This window comes from Pogona vitticeps, chromosome 7 (assembly GCF_051106095.1).
Source record: "Pogona vitticeps strain Pit_001003342236 chromosome 7, PviZW2.1, whole genome shotgun sequence".
NCBI classification, from domain to species: Eukaryota; Metazoa; Chordata; class Lepidosauria; order Squamata; family Agamidae; genus Pogona; species Pogona vitticeps.
Window position 1 is genome coordinate 5,789,422 of NC_135789.1, and position 24,938 is coordinate 5,814,359.

The following is a 24,938-nucleotide window of genomic DNA, read 5'->3' on the forward strand; positions in this document are numbered from 1 at the left end:
TCTTTTGAAACTGTCAAGAAATCTATCCGCTGAGGTTTCTGGAAACCAGTATCAATGGTTTTTGTGGGGTTCTGGTTTTTTAAAAACTTTCTCTTTTTCGTTTTTACTTGAGAATCAGCAAATAAGGAACTGCCAAATCAGAAAGTCCCACCCAGATCTTGTCTCGCAGGACAGAAAAACCCCCAGTGAGAACATAAAAAAAGAACAGTTGTGACCGAGGGGGGCACGGACATTACCACCTACGGCATTATAATTGCAGCTGTCTAATTGCATTCCAAGCTGTTTGTGCATGTTTAGGTAATCAGAAGTGATGATTTGGGTCTCCTCTGAGTATGTTTTGAAAATATTTGGGAATTATTTTAATTTATATTTGGAAGGCTTTGAATTGGCCTGCTGTGGTGCTTAGACAAAATGGTTTTCAGTTATGCAACGTTTTTAAAAAAAAATTATTCCTGCCACAGGTCCAGATATTGTAGGCGGTGCCCAGGACACTCAATTTACAAGAGCCAGGAGAATGGGTTTAAACCTCAATTTCTCTCTTAGAATGAGTGTTACATTTGGTAGCATTTAACCAGAGCATTGGTTATGGCTAGCTTTCTAACAGTCGGTCGACTGATGGACTAGGACTCAGAAGACCTGGGTTTGATTCCCCAATTCTGTCATGGAAAATCACTGGTGGGATGGTAGTGGAAATAGCAAAGTTAATTAGTATGTGCCGTCAAGGTGATTCCGACTTCTAGTGACCTTTTTCTGGGTTTTCCAGATAAATACTCAAAAGGGCTTTCCCATCTCCTTCCTCCAGAGGGCGCCCTGGGACTGTGCAGCTTGCCCAAGGCTACCCAGGCTGGCTCTTCTCCCAGGAGACCCAGTGGGGGAATCGAACTCCCAACCTCTGGCTCTGCAGCCACTGACCTAATCCACTGAGTTGAAACTTGATAAAACCCACGCCTCAGATACTTTACTTACCTTGAAAACCCTGTTACAGTTGCTGGAAGTCAGTTCTGACTTGACGGCACATCACCGCAAAGCTTCCTAAAGTGTCCTTCACAGTCAAGCTTATCCTTTTATAAATTTCTCATGCTCTGTCTGCCTGCTTGCCTGCCTGCCTGCCTCTCTCTCTCTCTCTCTCTCTCTCTCTCTCTCTCTCTGCATACTGTACATATAGACATATGTACACGGTGTTGCTGCCCAGCACAGGTAGAGGTGCCCAACGGAAGTGATTATGGTTGAGTTTTAGCGATGGCAAGCCTTCTGTTTTTCTGCCTTTGCACGTCCCTTTGCCACCTTCACAACAGCTCCGTGAAGTGAGGCCCCGATGTGCCTGGAGCGGCTGCGACATTGCTGCCTAGCTAAACTCTTGAGTCCCGTCCAAAGTCTCTTTCCAGAGACTGGGTGGGAAAGGTACGGTCCCGAAGGGAGCCTGTGTGTGTTTTGCTGCTTCCTTGAACAGCCCTGACCGGTTGCTACGGAAAAGTTGAGTGGCCGAAACGTCATCTCTTGAGGTCATGGCACCTGCTCCTGGCTCATCCGATGTTTTTGAAGCCTCAAGGGTAGCTTGCCTGTGTGTGTGCACACGCATGCACACATCTCTGCCTCTTTGGTGTGCTTTCTGCCGGCTTGCAGGGGGAATCACTTGCATACCGGGGATATCCGTAAACTGAGCCAGAAAGTGTGCTTCGTTAGAAGCGATTCCTTGATGCTCTCTTGGATTGTTAGAAAGGACTCTGGAGTCTTAAGAGGAAAGGTGCGGTCCATTATATATATTTTTTTGGGTCCTTTAGATCAGCCATTTTCAACGGGGGCCTGGTGTATATGAACGGGGGCACAGACTGGAAGCAGTTCTTTACATATCACCTTATAAGGTTTGTTATATGACTAATGCAATCCCGATTCAGCTTCTGTTCCTTTCAAATTGTCTTTATGGCCATGGCCAAAAGAAAAAAAAGGCTGTTTCAGAGCTCCGAATCCCCGGCCAGTTGGAATGACACTAGCTGGGGACGTACAGTAATCGTTTTCTCAGTTGACGCTGATTTTACATCACCTGGTCTTTCATGTGGTGTGTGTGTGTGTGTGTGTCTGCTTTCCTTTGGGCTCCCAGGCTTTTGTGGTGGCATTAGGCAACGGATCAGCCCCTTTCCTCTACCCACAGCTGTTTGCACAGTTACAACATCCTGAAGATTGGAATGAAGAGGGAGGGCAGGGGAGTCTCATGGCGCAGGGCAAGTGTGGCAACGAGGCACACGCCGTCATTAGAAAAGCAGTCAAGGAAAGAGTTTGTCAAGTGGTGCGGAAGTGTGATGGAGAAGATCAGGAGCAGGGTTGCCGCAGAAACGTATTTCCTTTAGTCACCTCTGTGGAGGAAAAAAATAAAATAAAATTCATATGTAGGAGTTAGAAGAAATGCTGGATTGCTGATGGTTGAGGTCTCTGGCTGTGGAACTAGAGGTTGGGAGTTCGATTCCCCCCCATGGGGCCTCTCAAACAGGGACTGGATGTGATGATCCATAGGGTCCCTTCCAGCTCTGCAGTTCAGTGATGGTGATAAAAAAATTTTTTTTAGTTCCTAGAGCAGTCAAAAGGGTTTGTAAGGTAAGACAGCCACTCATGCATGTGGGTTAGAGTTCACTACCAAGTGCAAGAAACGTGACTCATTGGTCTAACAAAAACGTTCACCTTTATTGCAGATAATGGAAGGATTCCGGTGGGAGTTTAGTCAGATTCGCCGGACACTTTTTTTGGTTTTTGTATGCCGCTTGAGCTTTTAAAGAAACCACAGGCAGAAACCACCTCTTTTTCCAACCCCTTCCTTGGTTTGCCTCGAACTTCTTTTTCTCTGCTTTTCTTGCTGAAACTGAAACAGGAAATACTTCTCATCCCGACGCATTTGCGGGCCCCAGTTCAAAACACTGTGATGGTTCACGGCAAGTTTGGAAGTGGGTTTCCACGGTTCAAGTACTGGCCGGAATGCTTTCGCACAAGGAAGCTGTCTTCCGGGTAGAAACCTTGGCCGAGTTGGGAGCGCATTCTTTTTGCCTACGAGCGTACAGTGTGTACCCACAAACTCCCAGCTCTGGAGAAGACAATTCACATGCGGGCGGAGGTCAGCTTTCTCCAGGTTCAGTGAGGCAAAGCCCAGTTCAGCCTATCGTGCTGGAAAGTGCGCCGGCGCAAACCCGTCAGTGTGGAAATGTGAGATAGAAATGATTTTGGTATACAGGGCAAAGAACAGTTTGCATTTGTGTGTTTATATACAGATTGATGGCTCAGTGGTTGAGGTCCCTGGCTGCTGAGCCAGAGACTGAGAGTTTGATTCCCCCACGGGGCCTCCTGGGAAAAGAGCCAGCCTGGGTGTCCTTGGGCAAGCTGCACAGTCCCAGGGATCCCTCCCCAGAAGAAGCGAGTGGGAAACCACTTCTAAGTATTCTCTACCTCGAAAGCCCTGAAAAGGGTGACCTTAAGTCAGAACTGACTTGGCGGCACATTGATGATTATACAGGATGCTCAAGTTACTTAAGTAAAACTGAAATCTGTCATTTATGTGAATCTGGTAGATCACTTTGGGCATTTGAGATCCTCAGAACACACAGTCTCACCGCAGAACCCTTTCAACTTGAAAGCTGCATTTTGGGGGCACAAGTTTTTCCTCCCCATCTAAAGCCTTCATCTGAAAAGAAACCAGCAGGGTCTCGTGCCAGCTCTATTATCACTTAGCCAGGTGGTTTCATCATTGTAGCTTGGCCCCGAGGAGGAAGGTGTTCTGAACAGCAGAAGGCGAGAAGCCTCTTCCCGCCAATCTCATTCAGTTCTTGCTCCTGCAGTGTTCAGCCCCCAGCAAACAAATTTGACCAGATGCGTCAAAGATGACCCTGTTCTGGCAATTTAATAGCAGTAGGCAAGGAGCTGACCTTCAGAGCAATGGGCTGGGAATTTCAGTGAGCACCTTCTGGAACCATAACCAAAATTGGCCCAGTTGCAACTTGAATCCTCATCCGTGGCCTCCGAAAACACATGATGTGGTTGGTGGTGTTAAAGCGCGGCTAGAAAGATAGAGCCAGGACCCAACGGGCACTCCATGGGATTTCGTGGATGCAAGACGCCTTTCCAGTCCTATAAACAGATGGCTTTTGATGGCTGTTTCAGGAATTGGTTTCTCTTCTAGAAAGCTGAGCTCAAAGCTACCCTCTTTGGTGCCTTTTGCACCAGGACCCAGATTTAATCCCACATCCCACCCATTTGGGATTAAAATGGGGTGGGCCGTTTCCCAGAGGTGAATGAGTGACCTTGCAGTTACCTCTCCCCATTGTCACGCACCGACCTGTCACGGCAGAATTTTAGGAGGGGCTGAACAAGTACACGACTGTATGGCTGTGACAAACTGCAGAATACGGTACACCGCTGCGGTTTGGTATTGGTGCTGCGGGATTAGCTCTCAGCCCTGCTCCCTCCAAAAAGCTGGGCGTCTCTACATGTGTCTCTTACCCATTTAGACCATGTGTGGTGGCCATTGTGGGGTGAAAATTGGGGTGTTCTCAGCTTTCCTCATTTTAATAGGAGTAACAATGAAACATGTACGATCTGGAGTGTGGGAGAAATTTTGAGTATACTCTGTATTCTTGAAGTACAAAAGGTTCTCTGTCTGAAGGAGAGACGCTTAAAGGGCACCTCCTTTCCTCTGTGAGGGGTGTGTGGTCTCCCAAGAGACCCAACAGTTGGGGGGAAGTCAGAGAGTTCAAGAGGTTTAGTTTCTGTTGACTCATTTTATAATAATTGTAGAACTGCAGAGCTGGAAGGGAACCTATGGATCATCGACTCTAGACCCTGCTTAATTTATTTACATAGTGATGTTTTGTTTTTAATTGAGTCAATTTTGACTTATGGCAACCCTTGCCAAGGCTTTTCTAAGTAGAGAATACACAGAACTGGTTTGCCACTCCCTTCTTCCGGGGGCATCTTGGGACAGTGCAGCTTGCCCAAGGCTACCCAGGCTGGATCTTCTGAAATGCAGAGTGGGGAACTCCCAACCTCATGCTCCTGCTAGTACGGATATCTGTTTGCAGTGCCAGGGGTTGGAAGTTCAGTTCCCCACTGTGCCTCCTACAAGCAGAATCAGCCTGGGTGGCCTTGGGCAAGCTGCACAGTCCCAAGGCGCCCCCTGGAGGAAGGGAAGGATAAAATGCTTCTGAGTCTTCTCTACCTGAAAAGTTCTGGAAAGGGTTGCCATACATCAGAATTGTTTTGAAGGCACACTATTATTATTATTATTATTATTATTATTATTATTATTATTATTATTATTATTATTATTATTATTATTATTATTATTATTATTATTATTATTATTATTATTATTATTATTATTATTATTATTATTATTATTATTATTATTAAAATCTAAGTACAGTAAAAGCAGCCTTTTTCCTCCCAGCATTGAATCAATATTGAAAGTAAGGAAATTTCAAAAGAAATAATAGAAAGTAAAGTTGGAAGGGGCCTACAAGGCCATCAAGTCCAACCCCTTGCTCAATGCAGGAATACAATCAAAGCATATCTGCCAGGTGATTATCTAAGTTTTTCTTGAATGCTTCCAGTGTTGGAGCACTCACCAACTCCCGAGGTAACTGGTTCCACTGTCATACTGCTCTAACAGTTAGGAAGTTTTTCCTGATATTCAACCGAAATCTGGCTTCCTCTAACTTGAGCCCATCATTGCATGTCCTGCACTCTAGGATGATCGAGAACAGATTTTGCCCCTCCTATGTATGACAGTGTTTCAAATATTTGAAAAGTGCTGTCATATCACCCCTCAAGTTTTCTTTTCTCAAGGCTAAGCATGCTCAATTCTTTTAGTCTTTCCTCCTAGGGCTTGGTTTCCAGCCCCCTGATCATCCTTGTTGCCCTCCTCTGAACTTGTTCCAATTTGTTAGCATCCTTCTTTAAGTGTAGTGTCCAGAACTGGACACAATACACAAGGTGAGGCCTAACCAGTGCTGAATAAAGAGGAACTAGTACAGGATTTTGAAATGGTACTTATGTTAAGGCAGCCTAAAATAGCATTAGTCTTTTTTGTAGTCACATCACACTGTTGGCTCAAATTTACATAACTTGTAAAAGAGAAACCACTTTGGTTTAAGGGAAGAAGTTACGGTGAAAGCTGTGCTGCAAAAAAAGGAGGAGGAAATTCAGAGTACTGAACATTCCCCCCTCCTTGCTCAAAATACTTGGATGCTAATGCTTCTTTCTTGTATCTTCCACCCCAACTAAACCCTGCAGGCTAATCCCACTGACCATCTCACTCACTTTATAGCGCTTCATCATTATGGGTGTGGATGAACTGAGGTGAAACCTTGGCTTTAATAGTGTCGGCCTCGACCGACAGCCGATTTGCAGGGCTATCTGTCATTACATAAGCACAATTTGTCCGTAGAGTTGATCTATATTTGGTGGGGTGGGGGAAGTCTTAGGTTTAATGGGCTTAAGTCAAAGGTGACCAGAGGCGTTGTCTCTTTAGATGATCACCTCTTGTATTTACTTGAACGGGAGGTTAAGACAGTCTCCTAAGACTGGAACTCTTGACAGTCTTTTTGAGTGGAGAAAATAAAATAGTGTTCTATCAAAGGGTGGAAGTGGAGTAAAACGGGTTAAGGTGTTTTTATAGCAAATACTAGACTGTCAACTGTCAGCAGTGTCAGGCACTTTATTTTTTTAAAAAAACGACTGTAAATCAGATTATAATCTTATAGAAGATTAGGCAAAGCAATGAGGGCATAGTGACACAGGTGGGGCAGAGAGAGCTAAATGCAGTGAGTGACATTGTCTCTGAAGATCACCAGCTCCCATTTGACCGCTGGTGGGCAAGTTCTGGGTGCTTTATACTGCACTTAGAAAACCCGGGACAGGACCACCATAAACTGGAATTGACTTGATGGCACGCCATAGTCCCTAATCCAAGAGGATGCTCTGTGTGCGCACCTGGGTTTTGTGTTCAAATTCAAAGAACAACTTGTTGTCCCCCTAAATCAATTCTGTTGTCCCCCTAAATCAAAGGGTCGGGAACCCACACTCCAGTCCTGCATAGGGCAGGCCCAAAAGGACAGTATATGTCCATTAAAGTTGTGGCTGCCAATAACTAAACCTCTACAGGCGGCCTTTGAGAATGGGGAGAACAGAGGCAGAGAAGCTGAGGAGATACCAAATAATGGTATTTTGAGGGAAGAGGGTGCAGTTTTCATGGGATAACCCGGAGGGCCAGACGGGAAATTTTGGAGTGCCAGATTCAGCCGTACCGCTCAAGATTCCTCACCCTGTACCTAAAAAGAAATGTGTTGTATGGGTTTCCGTGATGCTTTGTCTTCCTGGGCTGTGTAGTGTTCCCTCTTTTCAGCTCCCCATTTCATTGGCATAGTGCGAAAGGAATAAGAAGTGAGAACCAAAGAAACCTCTCCCCAGGTAAACATGGTCGGAATACAGCATAGACAGCCAGGCCAGGTTTTCGGTTGTCTGGTGCTACCAGAGAAAAAAAAATCAAGGAACCTAGGCTGTGTCTTCAAGAAGGGACCTTTTCTGTCTTACCTCCCCACTGCCATCAAAAGACGTGCAGATTTTGCAGTTGGTGACCAGTGGTTTTTCTTGTAGGTTTTGTCTGCTTTAACACGCCTTTCAGTGAGTTGCTTCAGAGCCTCCCCCCAGAAAGTCTTAACAACCCCCAAAATCTCGACTCCACACAATGTTCTTTCTGCAGATCGTCAGATCGGGTGGAGGTGAAGAAAGAAGGTTTTAAAGAGGCAAAAAACAGGAGGAAGAAAGAAAGGAGCTTGCTTGTCTCTCCCCTGCGCTGAAGCACCTGCTTGTGTGCCTCATTTTGGGTCTCCTCCCTGCCTAACTTGGCATCTCCTTCAGCGTGCAGGGCTGGGATCTGTTCACACTTGCCAAATATCATTCAGATGCTATCACTGTTGTGGGTTGTTTTTTTTTAAATTCTGTGTTGGCATTAACTTCCACAGCCAAAGGAACCTTTCCTTTGCTCTCCCCTTAACCATAATAATAATGACCTCCTCCTTTCCCCCCCCCTGCTTTTTTTAAGGCCACCCTCATTATGCTGAGATGATTCCAAGCACAGATCAGAAGTTGTGGCTGTTGTTCCCTTTGGCTTGAAAGTGGTTCTTTCCCCCTCCAGTCCTACCCTGCGTTTGTGGAGGGAAGGGGATATTTTTTTTACCCTCTCATTGGGCTTCTCCTGCTTTGTACAAAAAGATTCGGAGTGGACCCAGAGGAGAGTTGGTGTACCCTTGATAATCTTCGTTTCCCAACCTGGCGTCCCCAGTTGTTCTTGGACTACGATTCCCAAAACTCCTGGCCAGCACAGCTACTGGTGAAGACTTCTGGGAGTTGGAGTCCAAGAACATCTGGGGACTTAACCGGGGGGGGGGGGAGCCATTGGTTGAGAGAGCTGCCTCTGGGGCTTTGTGTGGCAAGCCGAGACCTCTGCCTCGCTGTTTCTGGATCTCTTTCGTCTCCATGTGGATGAGCCTGGAAAAGTTAGGGTTTTGAGCTCCCAAAGGCAGGCCCAGCTTCTATCGCCAGCTGCCATGTTGGCGGAGCGATTTTCCGAGGGTGCAAAAAAAAGTAACTTTTCCAGAGCGTCTATGGAAAAATCTGGAGAAGCCATCGCCCTGTCTTGCAGTGAACTTGACACCTTGGAGTGGGAGGGGAGGTGAGAAAAGAGAGGGAACTTTTTATGTACTCCGAATTATTACTATGAGGTCATTCAACCCATCTGCCCCCCCCCCACACACAGTTCTACCCAGTGGTCTTGTTTATCCTGGCTGGCTTTGCCGACCTCGGTTTCTTCAGGGCCCAGTTCGACCAGTTAGGTACCAGTCTCTTTGGCGAGCCACGCCAAGAGGCCTTTGGAATTTTATCTCCTCCAGTCCCTGGAGGGAGGGAAAAGCTTCCAGGCAGCCAAAAGGACTTGCTTATGCTTGCGGGTGATTTATAGGCAGAGCAGAACCAGCTTGTGGAAAAGGCGAAGCAGACTTTGGCAAGCGGCCACCCGAAGCCTCTGCAGCTGCGGCCGTAGTGAAGTCATCATCCTAACGACCGCTGCAAACAGAATAACAAAGTCTGCCCTGTTCTCGTCTAAAATAATCTTTCCAGTTCAGAACCGCAGTCTTAAAAACTTACCTTTCTGCACACAATTAGGGAAGGCAGCAGCTGATCACTTTGACAGGGGGCTGTGTGAATGGCTTGATTATAGAGGGATTTGCTGGGTTCTCTCCCCCCCCCCCCCGTAGCAGCATTTTTTAAAATGCTTTGTATTTTAACAGGCCTATTCTAAAACTCTGTGGGTTTATTATTGGTTTTTTTTTCACCTTTGTAAAGGGGCTTCTTAGATGATTCTTTGGAGGGATGCATTGATGGAATACTCCTTTTTTTGGGGGGGGGAAATATTACACATCTCTGTTTATTAGGATCGAAGCCCCACATTCCTGGGGTGGGTGAAAGTGATTTTGAATGGGTTCCTTGAAATGTGGGCGGATGTCAACATCTATCTCCTGGAGTGAAAACATGCAGGCTAGCCCAAATATCTAGAAAGTTTTAAAAATGGTGGATATCAGTTTCTTTCTTAGGATTAATGAACATTACGGAGTTTAGGATTCCCTTCCCCCCCCTCCCCCCGAATTGCTTAATTACAAAATGGTCTGCCGAGGTTGTTGTTTTAAAGGCACCGGTTCCTACACAGGATGCAGTAGAGCTGACATAACAGGATTCTTTGTAGCTCTTCCCAGTGTTTATTGTGGCAAGAAGCAGTAGTATAGGTTGAGTGTTTAACGAAAGGGACCAAACAAGATCTTACTGTGTAAGGCGCTTGTCTCTTTTTGACAAAAGATCTTAAAAGAAAGTTAGGGTTTCCTGTGTTTTCGTTCTTCTGCTGTTCGCTGTTCAGTGCCACTAAGCTGCTTCCGACTCGCCCTGTCCTCGCGTGGGGGCTTTGAAGCATGGGGCTTACTTACTGGGACTTGATTCCTGGTTTCCTAAGTCCTGATCTGACTCCTGTCTACTGCACCACGTTAGCCGCCCTCCCCCTTTGCAACACACTGAACCAAATCCAGTTTTAGTCCCAGCTGGGATAAACCCGTTGACATGAATGGGTATGTGTGTGTGTTAGGCAACAAAAAATGTAAGTCCCATTGATTTCAGTGGGACTCATCGGGCGAGGACTAAAATTGGATTTTGCCACTGCTGATGGCAACTGATGGCATTTCTGGCGTCTCCAGAGCGAGAGAGAGCCTTCCTTTCTGCCGTTCAGCCACAATAAGCTCTTAAGCATACCTGGTGTTCCAGCCTATCTTAAATATAGCCTTGTGTTGGCAATTTTTGGAAGTGGAAGAACACAAGAGCAATCTGTTGAGTAGATTAGCAGAGGCTAATCTAATTAAATCTGCACAGCTCCCCCTGTGCACGGCTCCAGGTCCGCTCTGTGCCACAGACTTGGGAGACAGTTGCTATCCTGCCCTATTTTTATTTTCCCTGCCCACCCTCCACCCCACCCCCTGTGATTTATCCTCCTGGAGAAGGGTACTCGTGGTCTCTCAACGGTTTGTTGACACTACGGTTGATCTTAATTATTATACCTCTGCACTGCAGGCAGTATTAAATCTGCAGTGTAAAAAAGACGATGTAATGCACCTTTTGGGTGGTTCTCCCCCCTCCCCAACAGACTCACATGACTATCTGCTATTTTTGTGCCCTGCCTTCAGAAGAAAGAGAACACAAGGAGAGGCCACGTTTCATTGAGTTGCTCAGATCATAGATCCGGGGTCCATGTACTGTATTATTGTAACAAAGAGTGGTCGGTTTTGGCTTACATTTGACATTTCGACCTGCAATGGAAATCACGTAAAAGAAAGCACACAACCAATACGTGCTCTTTTCTCTATTTTTAGGTCCCATCTGATCCACCTGTCCCTAAGAAACCCAAAACAGATGACTCCTTGCAGTCTCCTCTACTTGGCGACAAAGAGAAGCAGTCTAATTGGTTACGGTCTTTGTCGAATTCATCCGGCAAGGTGAGTTTCAGGGGACAGGCAGGAGCTCCGTGTTTCCTGCTCTTGCTTTGCAGGACAAAGCTCCAACCAAGTTCAGTCCCTGGTATGACCAACGAAAGGATCAGGTGATGACGACCTCTCTGTGGGTGAAATCTCAGGAGGCTGAGAGATATACTACTGGGCTGGACAAACAGTCTGACAGACAGACAGCTTCTTAAAGTCTCTTATGTCAACAGAGCAGGAAATAGAGTTTAAAAGCTTTCACAGGCAAAGTCTGGGGTGTTGTCAACACCAAATGAAGGGAAGAAACCTCCTTCCTTCCTTCCTTCCTTCCTTCCTTCCTTCCTTCCTTCCTTCCTTCCTTCCTTCCTTCCAGAAATCGACAAACGTAAGCAAAATGATTCCAAAACAAAAATGTGAATAAAGTGTATCAGGCCAAAACAAACAAACAAACAAAAGAAAGAAAGAAGACAGAAACATTGTGGCCCCATAAAGACTCACTGTTATATTTTAATGTGAGCTTTCATGGAACAGGTCCACTTCCTCAGACCACTTGTCCGCAAAAACTCACATTAAAATATAGCAGTGAGTCTTTACAAAGGGGTTTGTTCGTTTGTTTGTTTGTTTATGTATTTATTTATGTATTTATTTATTTATTTATTTATTTATTTATTTTCCCTTTGTTTTGGCCCCATATGCCTAACACAGACTAACATGGCAACCTCTTCTAAAACTACAACTATGTGAGTGAAGTGTTTGCAAGATGATTTTAAGGCAAGGTAACTACAGAAGGTTAAATGGTTGTTAGGTGTTTTGCCTATTTCCAAAAGAAAACTCCAAGATGGCCCCACTAAGCTTGGAGCAAGAGTAGAGAAGTTAAAAAAACAACTCATTCTTTCTCTCTCTCTCCCTTTTCTATCTCTACTTTGTTCTCTCTCTCTCTCTCTCTCTCTCTCTCTCTCTCTGTTTAACCGGGAATCTTCTGCATCCAAAAGCAGATGATTGACCACTATGATAATTAAATAATTTTAAAATGTGCCAGACGTGGAGCGCCTTCACCATCACTCTCATGGGGATGCTGGGAACAATTTGAAAGAATGAACATACAAACAACTTCGCTGCCTCCACCTGCTCTAGACTCCTCTCTTCTACCCACAAAATGTTCCTGGATCAATGGTCCATGACCAATTCAATCTTGTCATGTTTTTTTCCCCAAAAAGTTCATTATTCTTTCATCCTGTTTGCAGAAGGCAACACCTTCTTTCTGTACCCATGTAATATTTCTACTTTACCCGTCACACTATCGTTTGTATTTAATTGATTTCGAAAGTGTTTTTATAAAAACACCCAATGGTGCTCGTGAGCGTTCCTTCTTCCACTAGAGGCCTTGGCATCTTCTCCCTTCCCCAGAGGCAGAGGCCCGGCGGCTCTTGGGCGCTCTCAGTCATTTTGACCCCCTTCTCGTTTCTCTCCCACAGAATATTGGCTGCGTACACCCACGGCAGCGTCTCTCTGCCTTCCGGCCCTGGTCGCCTGCCATCTCGGCCAGCGAGAAGGACCTGTCGAATCACATCCCCGCTTTGATCAGAGACAGGTGAGACAAAGGTGGCACCAAGCTATCCTGAAGCATCATTAATTTGAATTTGGGGGGGGCAGGGGACATTTTTAATTTTATTTATTCATCCATTACATTCATGTCCTTTCTTTCCTCCAAGGAGGGCATGTTTAGCTTTGAGAAAAGAAGACTGAGGAGAGATAGGATAGTACTTTGGAAATACCTGAAAGGTATTGCTTCAGAGGAGGGACAGGATCTGTTCTTCATTACCCCAGAGTCTAGCCCATAGTAATGGCCTCAAGCGACAGGAAGCCAGAGTTTGGCTGAATATCAGAAAGAAAGAAAAAGTCTTAACTGTTAGAGCAGTATGACAAGGGAACCCTAATGAACTATCCTTTACATCAGTGGTTCTTAACCTTGGGTTACTCGGATGTTTTTGGACTGCAACTCCCAGAAGCCTTCACCACCAACTGTGCTGGCTGGGGTTTCTGGGAGTTGCAGTTCAAAAACACCTGAGTAAGCCAAGGTTAAGAACCACTGCTTTACATTGTTGAAAATCCATCAGAAGGAAGTCCAGTTAGCATCTTGTGGCAGTGATTTTTTTTTATCACCTTGGAGTACCAGCAGAGAAGTACCGTCAATCATTTTGGCTTTACCTGTTTGCTTGTTTTAATACCCTGCTTAGGTGATGTCTTTTGTTGAACTGCTTTGTTAATATCTGGGCTTGTTTTAGCAATCAGATGTTTTTCCTGTGATTCCTCCACAATCTTAAATGCAGTGAATGGAGCACATCTTTACACTTAAAAATGTAGTGTTGAGGTGGGGACTGAGATACATTCCTGATGGATGATTTGAAGCGGCTGGATTCTATCCCTACGGCCATAATACTGCCGCAGAAGAAGACTTCTGGGTGGAAAGGAGTCTGGATTTTTATCCCTGTGGGGGCTGCTTAAATGTTGTCAAGATATAATCTTTTATAGACAGCATGAGGAGTGTGAACTTTGAACTAGCCAGTGTTGTTAAACCATTATCTTGTTTTTCATTCTATTTCAACCCCTTTCTATGGTTTTTGTCTGTTATTTATAAGGATTGCTGTTTTAAAACCATTATACTTTTGTTTGAATAAATCTCTTTTTTGTGTTAACCCAGTGCATGCTCAATACTAAATTCTCTTTTTTGGGTTTTTTTTTTAGATCAGAGTTCCGAGTTCCCTTTTCTGTATATGAGAGGTGCCCAGATTTGTGATTCTGGACAACAGCTCCCAGAATCCCCCAGGATTCATGCCTTCCTGGGGAATTTTGCGAGTTTTAATTTGGAACCGCAAATCTGAATACGTCTCTCGTATAGCTATTAGTTACATTCCAGGAATCCACAGGGTGTCCACCATGCCCTGAGATCGTTCATTTTGATGCATGGAAATCATCCTCCCCCTCTTAGAATGGCAGACGATCCCTCTGGATCATCAGGTCCAGGCCCAGTCAAGGAGGCATTGCAGGATGGGAGCCAACAACGACCCCCTGAAAAACAGCCATGGGGTTCCACCAATGTTGCTTCAATGTGTTCCTTTCCTTTCCTCTCTTCCAACTCTACAGTTTCTATTCCTATAAAAGTTTTGAGAACGCCATCGCTCCCAATGTCGCCCTTGCTCCCCCGCCTCAGCCAAAGATTGTAAGCAACCCCCCTTGTGCCACGGCAGCATCACGGAGCAGCGAGGTGCTGAACAGCCCTCCCCAGCCCAGAAAAAGAAAACAGGTCTCTGAGACACCAGCCATTCCCGAACCCGCGCCCACCATCGCCCCCGCCGTTCCCGTTCCCGAAGAAGACAAAGAGTCCGAAGCAGAAATTGAAGTCGAAACCAGAGAAGAATGTAAGTGTGAGTTACCTCGTCTTATTTTGTCTCCTGTCGTTTGAAGTTCCTGGGGGAACATGTGTTCTGCTTTGGGAACATTGTTTAGTCTAATTTTATTACCTTCCTAAATTTATCTCCATGTTTATAGTTTTGAGTTACCTGTGTGGCCACTAAGCAGTTCTCCAGTGGCAGAAAAATGGGCACACACAAGTTTTGCAACCTGAATGAAACCTACTAGCTTCAAAGCCAAAAACCTGTCTGGGTTTTTTTAATATAAATCTTCACCTATAACTGGACCCACAATAAAGCCCCGAGCAGACAGGGCACCCCCAAAGAGTGGGGCTGCCATCGAAAAGCCCCTGTCTTGTTCTGCTACCAGTTTGATTCTGAAGGTGGCAGAACAGAGATTTTTCCCATCCTGAAGTTCTTAAAAATTTCATCTTGTGGTGACCCACGCTGTGGACCAAGTCGTCAGTTTCTTGACCCTTTCTTGTCCCAGTTGTTAAAAGATCTGTAAAGCCAAATGCGGGAGAATCTTAAAATCAGCTGGCCCAAAAGGTTCTTCCCAGCTGGCATTCCAGAAGTTAAGAATTTCCCATTCCCAGTTACAAAGTATGCATCCAGTATAGAAGATGGTGGAAGGATAATCTGAGCCTTGGGCTTATCACTGGAGTTTTTATACCACTTCGCAGGAGTCTTGCCCGATGCTATCGTGACAAAGAAACGGACACCAGGGTGAGCTGGCCAGACTCTTAATAACTTCAGAACTCATTCTCTGTGCTTGTCCAAATGCCTTCTCTGCCCCATTCAAGCTGTTGGGCCACTCCCCTTCCAAATAATGAGAACATTTTTGGTTTTAATCGTGCGTGAGCTGCCTTGAGTCCCTTCACTGTGAGGAAGTCAGCATAAAAATGTAATCAATCCACCCACCCACCAACTAATCAACCAAGACCACATCTTGAACCAACCAACCACACGTGGAGAGTTGGAGGGGTCCAAAACTTTAGCACCTTTGGCTCAGAACTTGAAATTAATTATTTCCAGACTCTTAATCTGCTCACCCAGGGGCTTTCAACCTTGGGTCACCCACATGTTCTTGGACTGCGACTCCCAGAAGCCTTCAGTGCCCATTGTGCTGCCCAGGGTTTCTGGGAGTTGCAGTCCAAGAACACCTAAGCAACCCAAGTTTGGGAACCCCTGCGCTAACCCAAATCGCCAGTGGCTACTCTTGCCAGAGAATTCTGGATATCGGAATTCCAAAAAGTCGCTTCACGAGGGTGTGCTTGTGTGTGCACAGTGTGTGTCTGTGTGTTTTTTTTAAAGTTCAACCTTCTAATATGATTTATGGTGGCCTCCCCGTGGGGGGAATGGCCGCCTTTTCTCCTCCTCTCTGCTTGCAGTCACCTCCTCTCTGTCCTCGCTCTCCTCTCCGTCCTTCACCTCCTCGAGCTCAGCCAAGGACATGAGCTCCCCCAGCATGCCGGCCCCGCCCCCGGTCAGCACTGTGTTCGAAGTCGCCGGCCACGCCGAGCCCCAGAGCAGCGCCAGCGGGTTGGAGGCCGAACTGGAGCACCTCCGGCAGGCCTTAGACAGCGGCCTGGACACGAAAGAGGCCAAAGAGAAGTTCCTTCACGAAGTTGTAAAGATGAGAGTCAAGCAGGAAGAGAAACTCAACGCTGCCTTGCAGGCAAAACGCAGCTTGCACCAGGTAAGAATGCGGCTGCCCTTAGGCCACCCCCCCCCCCCGGCACCTCCTTTTCTCAACTGGTGAAAAACCTTGCAGCCAAACAGTACCCTGATCTGAGAAATAAATCTTCTTATGAGGGCTGCAATCTGATCGAAGATGTCTTAATGGATTAATTACAGAAGTCGTCATCCCTTAATTTCCATCTGGATCAAAAGTATATCTTGAAAGCAAAAGAAATGTATTACAGTGGTGCCTCGCTTAGCGATCGCTCCGTTGAGTGATGAAATCGCTTTGCGATGGACTTTTGGCCATCGCTGGAGTGATCGCTTAGCGATGGCCCCTATGGCTAAAATTCGCTTTGCGATGATTGCGGGGAAGCGATCATGGCAAAGCGAACTTTTTTAAACAGCTGATCGGCGGTTCCAAAATGGCCGCCGCAAAAACAAAATGGCTGCTGCTGTTTTGCCTCACTTTAGAGGCACCCAAAATGGCTGCCGCTATGGAGGAATTTCGCTTTAATGCATTTAATGCATTTTAATACGTTCCTATGGGCTTTTTAATATCACTTAGCGATTAAATCACTTAGCGATGTTTTTTCCGGAACGGATTAACATCGCTAAGTGAGGCACCACTGTATTTCCTTTGAAATGAAACCTGTAGCTCAGAACAGGCAAGGTCTTACGGGAGGAACAATAAAACATTGCCTTCTCTTTACGTGCCAGGAATCAGGGAGAGGGGTTTAAAGTAAACTACAGTCAATTGTTGAACAAGGTGACTATAAACCCAGGATTGTTTTGGTCTCTTGTTTAGCAAACATGAGTTTATTTTTTCAATCACAGTTTCTAGTTCACGCACATCAGAGCCAATGATGAATTAGTTCAAGTGAAAACTGAATTCTTCCTGTTCATGTGTTGGGGACTCTTTTTCTTCCTTCCTTCCTTACGCACTAATAGTCCAGAGCAATGGTTCCACACCTTAGGTCCCCAAATGTTCTTGGACTCAAACTCCCAGAAGCCTTCACCACCAGCTGTGCTGGCCAGGATTTCTGGGAGTTGCAGTCCAGGGACCCCAGGTTTGGAACCACTGGTCTAGACTAAGACTGTTTCTGCCCTGAGCTCTTACAGCAGTTTGGCATCACTCCAGCTGTTATGGCTCCATCCCATATAAAACTGGGATTTGTGGTTTGGTGGAGCGCTTCGGCTCCTCTTCTAGAGAGCTCGTGTGTCTTCCTGGAATGACAGCAGAGAATCGTACTAGCCTCATCCCATTGCTCTGACCGTTAAAGTGGCTTTGAGTGGCTACAATAGTGTGAGGTAAAATAGACTCTCCTTTGTGAGTTACCCCTGAGTGCAAAGAGCTGCTGAGGGTGTGAAGATGAGTTACCAGGTTCTGTTGCTGTGGAAAGAGGATGAGACCTTTTCCATAAAGATGATGAATGGCTGCTGCTTGAGGCCACAGTTTTTAAGAGACAATACATCCCAACAAGGGTGGCCTGCTCAGGAGTAGCCCAAAGGGAGAAGGGTCCTCCAGCTCCAATGCTTAGTGATGTTCTGGCTGTGGTCTCTGAGGTGCAAAACTACGACAGCACTCAGGACCGTTTGAGGTGAGCTGAGCGGTCAGGGCGCCCCATTGATAAGAGCCTCTTTGGTACGAATAAATTGGAAGGACGAGAGCGACATCATCAAAGAACGTAGCTCTCCCACTGTCCCTTAGGACTTGGACTAAATGCTTCCTCCCCCGCCCCAAAACCCATGTCTGTTGTGGGCGTTTATTAATTTATTTTTGATCTTTGCTTAAAAGGGCAGCGTTATGGAGGTGCTGGACCTGCGGAAACATGAAGTCCGTGGTTGTCTCTTAGCCTCACTAAACCTCCTTCATGGGGTTGTCGTGAAGATAAAAAATTCAGGAGAGAGGAAGCTCCTTGGAGGGGAACGATAGATGGAGAAGAAAGGGGAGTGGCAACCTGGGAGCAATTAAACCAGCCTGGGTGGCTGCATTCATCTGAACACTTGGGCTGTAATGTAGTGTGAAATTGCAGGGTTTACATGACACAAGACTGTGTCCCTCGAGTGGGGGGGGGATCCCAGTTACCAAACAGAAGGGGGGGTCAGTAAACTCTTTGCGAGTTTACCGGTTCTCTCTGTGCAGCCTCAAGTCTGTTCCTGGACTTGGTCAAACCAGAAAGCGACTGGAAAATAGCCAAACTGGTGGTGGCTGGTCAGCTGAACCGGAGCCTACACGACACTAACGGATATGATCGACTCGGATGCCTATCTGGCTCCCACAAATGTTATTTGGAAGGGAAGGGGAAGAGAGGGAGAGTGCGTGTAATGGCCGGGAGACAAAACACAAGCAGAAATAACATGTCTTGGCTAGGAAACAAGATTGCCAAAGCAGAGAGAAAAGAGAAAGAGCATTTCCCATGACCCCTGGTGCAGCGTGCTGACTTAACAAAGACGGGACTGCGCCCGGAAATGGGAAGGGGTGGAGGGGAAATAATACCGTCTTGGTCTCACTTTTTAACACTTTCGAATCCACCCAGTCTGTGTGGGTGGTGGAAGTATTTCCCTCAAGTGAGGTTCATTTCTTTGAACACTTTTACTCCAGAAGGCAGGGAGAAAGCCGAGGCTCTCGCGATCGGGTCTGTCCAGCTCTTTGGGGATCTGGTGCGGAGCCGTGCCAACACATGATCCGTCCTGGGAAAGTCAGTCCATCTCTCCGCTAGCGACGGAGGCCCGTCCGTTTTTGTAAGAGTCGACTTGTTCAAGGAAGCCTTCCGCCATTTTGTTTTCAGGAGCTGGAGTTCCTCCGCGTGGCCAAGAAAGAGAAGCTGAGAGAGGCCACGGAGGCCAAGCGCAACTTGAGGAAGGAGATTGAGCGTCTCCGAGCGGAGAACGAGAAGAAGATGAAAGAGGCCAACGAGTCACGGATAAGACTCAAGCGGGAACTTGAGCAAGCCCGACAGGTCCGGGTGTGCGACAAGGGCTGTGAGGCCGGCCGGCTGCGCGCCAAGTACTCCGCCCAGGTAAGGGGCACAGCTCACAAGGGTCTCTTGCACAAGCGGTGTGTGCCTTCCAGTTGAGTTTCACAAAACATCTCCTCCAAGGAAGGTGTGTTGGAAAATGCTTCATATCTGAGTCGCTCTTGCTTTCGCTTCTGCTTCCCCATTTTATTTTATTTTTGCCTCTCTCACTGGCAGAGGAGGTGGGAATTGCAAAAGGGCAGGGCAATCATTTCCATGGTCACCTCTGCCAGTAAAAGACAGGGAACAAGAAGGCGAGGGATGCTTTGAAGCCAACCTGATGCCTGACTTCTCTTCTAAGATGTCTGTCCTAATAGGGCAGTGGTTTCCAACCTTGGGTCTCCAGGTGTTCTTGGACTGCAACTCCCAGGGGCCTTCACCACGAGTGGTGCTTGCCAGGATTTCTGGTAGCCCAAGAACATCTGGAGACCCAAGGTTGGCAACCACTGTAAGAGGGACTGATTAAGGTGATTCTCGAATCTCCCTGACCGCCAGTTGAACCCGTGACCTTCTTTGCATGCAAAGCTGGCTGACTGAGCTGTACCCTCGCAGCAGGTACAACCCACCTGTGTGGTTATCCCACACAAGGGGAAACACATGAGTTCTTCCTTTGACTTTAGCCTCAGAGCAATCCTGTGAGGAGAGGCTGGCTGGAGGTGTATTGTAGGCATCCTTCAGTCTCGAAAGACTATGGTAGCGTGCTCTGTATGGAGGACTTGGAACAGCGTCTGGTGTGGCTGAGGAGGCCAATTCGAGAGTTACAATCTCTTCCACACTGAAGACAAATCCAATCTGTCCCCTGTCCAGCTCCCTGGTTTTGCTTCCTTTGTGACTTCCTCTTTGCCTCGGCCTGCTGGACAAGGGTCTCTTCAAATTGGGAGAGGCCGTGATGCACTGCCTGCCTCCAGGCTGAACGATCAGATGTCAGAGTTTCCCATCTGTTGAGGTCTATTCCTAAGGCCTTCAGATCCCGCTTGCAGATATCCTTGTATCGCAGCTGTGGTCTCCCTCTGGGGCAATTTCCCTGCACTAATTCTCCATAGAGGAGATCCTTTGGAAAGTGGAATATTATAGGAGTTATTTTACCATTTGCACCCCTTGCAAATGAATTCCCGTGGTCCAGTGAAGATTTGAACCCAAGACTAGTCTGACACTATATCTACTTCATGGGGCACTTACCTACTTCCCTGATTACATGTATGTTCAATAGACTGTCCTAAAGCCAGTGAAAAATCTTCTTGAAGGAGTAAAGTCTCTCTCTAACTCGGTGGTTCCCAACCTTGGGTCACCCAGGTGTTCTTGGACTACAACTCCCAGAAACCCTGGCCAACACAGCTGGGAGTGAAGACTTCTGGGAATTACAGTCCAGGAACACTGGGGTGACCCCCGGTTGGGAACCACTGCTTTAACTCAGCATCTGCCACACTCATTAAGGGCAACCATTACACTAGGGGGATGTTTTCACAAAGCAGCTATCGCCAGCGTACTTGGTGGCGAAAAATTGCTGACCATCCAGGGCCCTTGCCTGCCCCTAATGGACAGTGGTTGGTTTCAGGCCACATCCTGACCCCGTAGGCTACAGCTGCTGGTGCTCTACCAGAGACTGGACTCAGAAAACCTGGTGCACTTCCCGGGAGCTGGAACCTTTCCTAGAGAAAGCTGGGGAACTACTGCCATAGACAGTAACAGTGTCTGGGTTGATGTTTTGTACCCTGGAACAAAATAATAATAATAAAAATAAAATAAGAACTGCTGGAAAGCTCCACGGTTTAGGGCTCTGTGGAGCTAGTGGTTGGGAGTTCAAATCCCCCACTGGGCCTCCATGACAGGGGATGGACTGGATGATCTAGAAAGGTGCCTTTCTAGCTCTGCCATTCTAGAATGATTAATATTAATCTTCCTCTTTTTTCTCTCTTTTTATTTCACAAATTAAAACAAAACAAAACAAAACAAAAGCCTTGTGTAATGTCCTTCTTCCTCATTAGCCTCGTTATTCAGAAGGCGAGGCCTGCCCAATGTAGGAGGGCGGAAGCAGGAAGTGAGGAAAATTTCCTCCTCCACGTATCGCAGGACCTCTCGCTGATAAGAGGCGCCCAGGCTTAATGGAACCCGCTTCCCTTCCCTGGGTGTCCCACTTCCACTTCGGCAGGAGGGCTGCTGGGTGGGAAAGGATGCCACTGGGTTTGCATTCTTGCTGGCTGAGCCACATCTGGCCTCCCTCCCTCCCTCCCTCCCTCCCTCCCTCCCTCCCTCCCGGCCTTCTTTTGTCGAAGCTGCAAGGAAATGAGGAAGGGGGCTGGATTAGGCATCTCTTTGCCTCCTGCCAGATAGCAGACCTCCCGCCCTACTTCCCAGCTGCTGGGTCGGCCCCGGAGGCCTTGTGTTGGGATGGGAGAGAGGATGCACCCATCTCTCCGGTTTCCTAATTTAGCAAAGCCCCACCACTGAGCCCCTGGTGTGAAGAAACCGCCTCTGAGGAGTGGGGGGGGGGAGATCCAAGCAGGAAGGGCAGCCACCCACCCGAGGCCTGCGCTTCTTAAAAGCAGCCCACGGACTGAGTGCACGAGGGGTGGCTCCAGAGCTGTCCTCCACTGGAGCCTCCTGGAGCTCCGTTTTCGATCCCCTTTGAAGGATCAGAGAAGTTCAAAAGAGATCCCCTCGAAAGTGGCCAGTGGGAGGGTTTTTGGGGGGAGAAAACAAGCGTGTGCTTTGGTGCAATGAACTGGAGATGCAGACCCTGGGGAGGTGGAGAAGGCGGCACGCTGTGACCTCCTTTTTCTCTAAATTATGTAGAATCGGGATTGGTTATGCTCTGGAAATCTTCCTTCATAGCATATGCAATATGGGAAAAGAGTTCTGTGTGATGTAGCGGATAGAGTGTCAGACTAGGACTTGAGGAGGCCTGGGTTCAAGTCTCCGCTTGGCCACTCCTGGAATCATCCTATGTGTTTTGAGCAGCCTGTCGAGTCTGAAATGGTTTGACGGCACACACGAATAGGAGAGGTTTTAGGGCTTTGTTTTTGTTTTTGTTTTTGACATGCTGTGAACTGTCCCATGCCATCCTAGTAGAAACTGTGTGGGGCCAACTGTGTGTGTGTGTGTGTGTGTGTGTGTGTGTGTGTGTGTGTGTGTGTGTGTGTGTGTGTGTGTGTGTGTGTGTGTGTGTGTGTGTGTGTGTGTGTGTGTGTGTGTGTGTGTGTGTGAGAGAGAGAGAGAGAGAGAGAGAGAGAGAGAGAGAGAGAGAGAGAGAGAGAGAGAGAGAGAGAGAGAAATGGTGGAGAACCATTGCCGGGAAGCGTTGGGAGGTCTCGGGGAAAGCCCTTGGTTCGAGCTGGGAGGAGCCCCCCCCATCACCTTTGTGGTTTGTTCCCATCCTAGATCGAAGACCTGCAGGTGAAGCTCCAGCACGCAGAGGCCGACAGGGAGCAGCTGCGGGCCGACCTGCTCCACGAGCGGGAAGCGCGGGAACACCTCGAAAAGGTGGTCAAGGAACTTCAGGAGCAGCTGTGGCCGAAGCAGAGCGACCTGCCCACCAGCGAACACGCGGCAAAAGACATGGGGAATTAAGCCAATGCTGAAGAGCGCCAGGGACGCCGGGTCTCCATCTGTAGGCCAGACTGACGAAATATGCACAGTAAGGGAGAGCGTGGGAGAGAGAGAGAGAGAGAGAGAGAGAGAGAAGGGGAGTGTGAGAGAGAGACAGAGACACGCTGAGGCCAGCGTGGACATCCCTGTGCATTAAGAAAAAGTTGAACTTTTTAAATTGGAGGACAAATGTTACTCTTTACAACAGAAGCACTGAAGTCGGCCTCTCTCTCCCCCCTGCCCCTTGATTCATATAGCACAACATCTTCCTGTGCCTGTAACAATGAAGAGTGTTTATAAACCCAAACTCCATTTTTTTTTTTTTGAGTCTGCAGGAAAACAAGCACCACCACCACAAAACTACACTGTTGTACACACCCTGTCTGGCGGACAACGTCCCAACAAAAATCAAAAGACCAGCAGCTGCGTCTGCTTTCTGAGAACACTTTTTTTTTTGGAGTTAAGATTAAAAAAAAAATACAGGAAAAAAAAGAGAAATAAACCCTTTTGTTATAAGCTACTAAAAAAAACGCAACACAGCTGAATCATGAAGATGTGGTGTTATAACCATTGACAAGGTTTTTTTTAAAAAAATAAATATATTATATATAAACCTGGTGGGGGGAGGGGGGAATACTTTCAATGCTTAATTTGTACAGACAAATTGTTACAGGTGTTGGGTTCGTACATTGCGAAACGTGTCGGAAAAAGCCATGACCATTTTAAACCAGGCAATTTCTATGAAAATTTCGAATTGTGTGTGTGTGTGTGTGTGTGTGTGTGTTTCCCTCCCTCCCTACTTCAAACTCTTTGCATTCCCTATGTTTTGAACCAAGAAAGAGGAGGAAAAGTCAGTGGAGAGAGAGAGAGAAAAAAGGGGGGAGCAGTGAGGTGTAGAGATAAGAAGAAGGTGATCCGAAAGGAACCCAGCCTTACAAAATTCAGTGTTTATACACCATCAGTTTTGACATCGGTCTGTTATTAAATGGATGTGTTTTCAAAGACTCACTTCAACTCCAGGGCACTTCAGTTTGGGGAAACCAATAGAAGAAAATAAAAGGGAGAGATTTAGTGAGGGGGGAGTAGAGAAAGCAAAAAAAAAAAAAGTTGCTGGACTCACACGGTGTTGCTTGTGAAAGATAAGTGAGAAAGACGTGAATGTTTGCAAACTTTTCCTTCCCTTTCCTCAGAGGACTTCCCTCCCCCCCCCATTTTTATCGTCACCTCAGAAATGTCAGTATTCCCGCGTGAGGATTTCAGTGTCCCACAAAGAATGCTTACCATTGTATTAAAAAACAAACACAAAATTACTTCTTGCTGCTGTGAATAAGCCGACATTTCTTATTGTTTAGGGTTTTTTGTTAGGGGATGTGGGTTTTGGGCTTTTTTTTTTCATCATGGGATTTTTTTTTTTTTTACTCAATGTGACAAATACTTTAATATTGGGATTTATGCCACCGTTCCTCCCTATGTTTATCCAGTGATGGACATGCAAATATGCAGTAAGTAACAAAACTCAGGGCAGAATCCTAACCCCAGTGGGAGTCTGTGCTTCTACGTTGTTGGGGCCAACACTTTTTTAAGATGTTGTTTGTACAGAACTACAAAATGTTGTTTGTAAGGGTTGTTACTTCCCCTGTTTTCTTCCTGAGCCCCCGTTAAGAGACATTGAATTGTCAGTTATGATTTAAACGGGGTTTTTAAGTAATCTTGTGCATGAGAGTAGGTTTAAACCAACACCCCTTCTGCAACCTGTTGCTGGCTTTTTAAGAACAAGCTGACGATAGAGAAGGGTCTGTAGAGTGAGTTCCCTATAGCAGTTGGGGGTTGCCGTCACAGCCATTCTAAGCTAAGAATCAGGGTTTAAGGTAAAGGTTCCCCTTGACATTTTGTCCAGTCGTGTCCGACTCTAGGGCGTGGTGCTCATCCCCGTCTCCAAGCCGTAGAGCCAGCGTTTGTCCATAGATTGTTTCCGTGGTCACGTGGCCAGTGCGACTAGACACAGAACGCCGTTACCTTCCCGCCGTGGTGGTCCCTATTTATCGACTCACATTTTTACATGCTTTCGAACAGCTAGGCCTGGCAGGAACTGGGACAAGTGACGGGAGCTCAGTCCGTCGCGTGGATTCGATCTTATGACTGCTGGTCTTCCGACCTTCCAGCACAGAGGCTTTGCGGTTTAACCCGCACCGCCA

General features: G+C 46.8%; 1 protein-coding gene across 4 annotated transcripts in view; it reads left to right on the top strand.

The window, feature by feature from the left end:
* Positions 1 to 24,674, top strand: part of SKI (SKI proto-oncogene) — a 144,255-nt gene extending 119,581 nt beyond the window's left edge. For 2 of the 4 annotated variants that reach the window (XM_020814936.3, XM_020814938.3), the window contains 6 exons: positions 10,944 to 11,066; positions 12,524 to 12,639; positions 14,193 to 14,473; positions 15,850 to 16,157; positions 18,931 to 19,161; positions 22,537 to 24,674. In XM_020814936.3, coding sequence (XP_020670595.3) covers positions 10,944 to 11,066; positions 12,524 to 12,639; positions 14,193 to 14,473; positions 15,850 to 16,157; positions 18,931 to 19,161; positions 22,537 to 22,725 — 1,248 coding nt within the window. In that variant the 3' untranslated portion in view covers positions 22,726 to 24,674. The remainder of the gene's footprint in view (positions 1 to 10,943; positions 11,067 to 12,523; positions 12,640 to 14,192; positions 14,474 to 15,849; positions 16,158 to 18,930; positions 19,162 to 22,536) is intronic. The other 2 variants (XM_020814937.3, XM_020814939.3) reach the window with 1 other exon arrangement.
* The last annotated feature ends 264 nt before the right edge of the window (positions 24,675 to 24,938 follow it).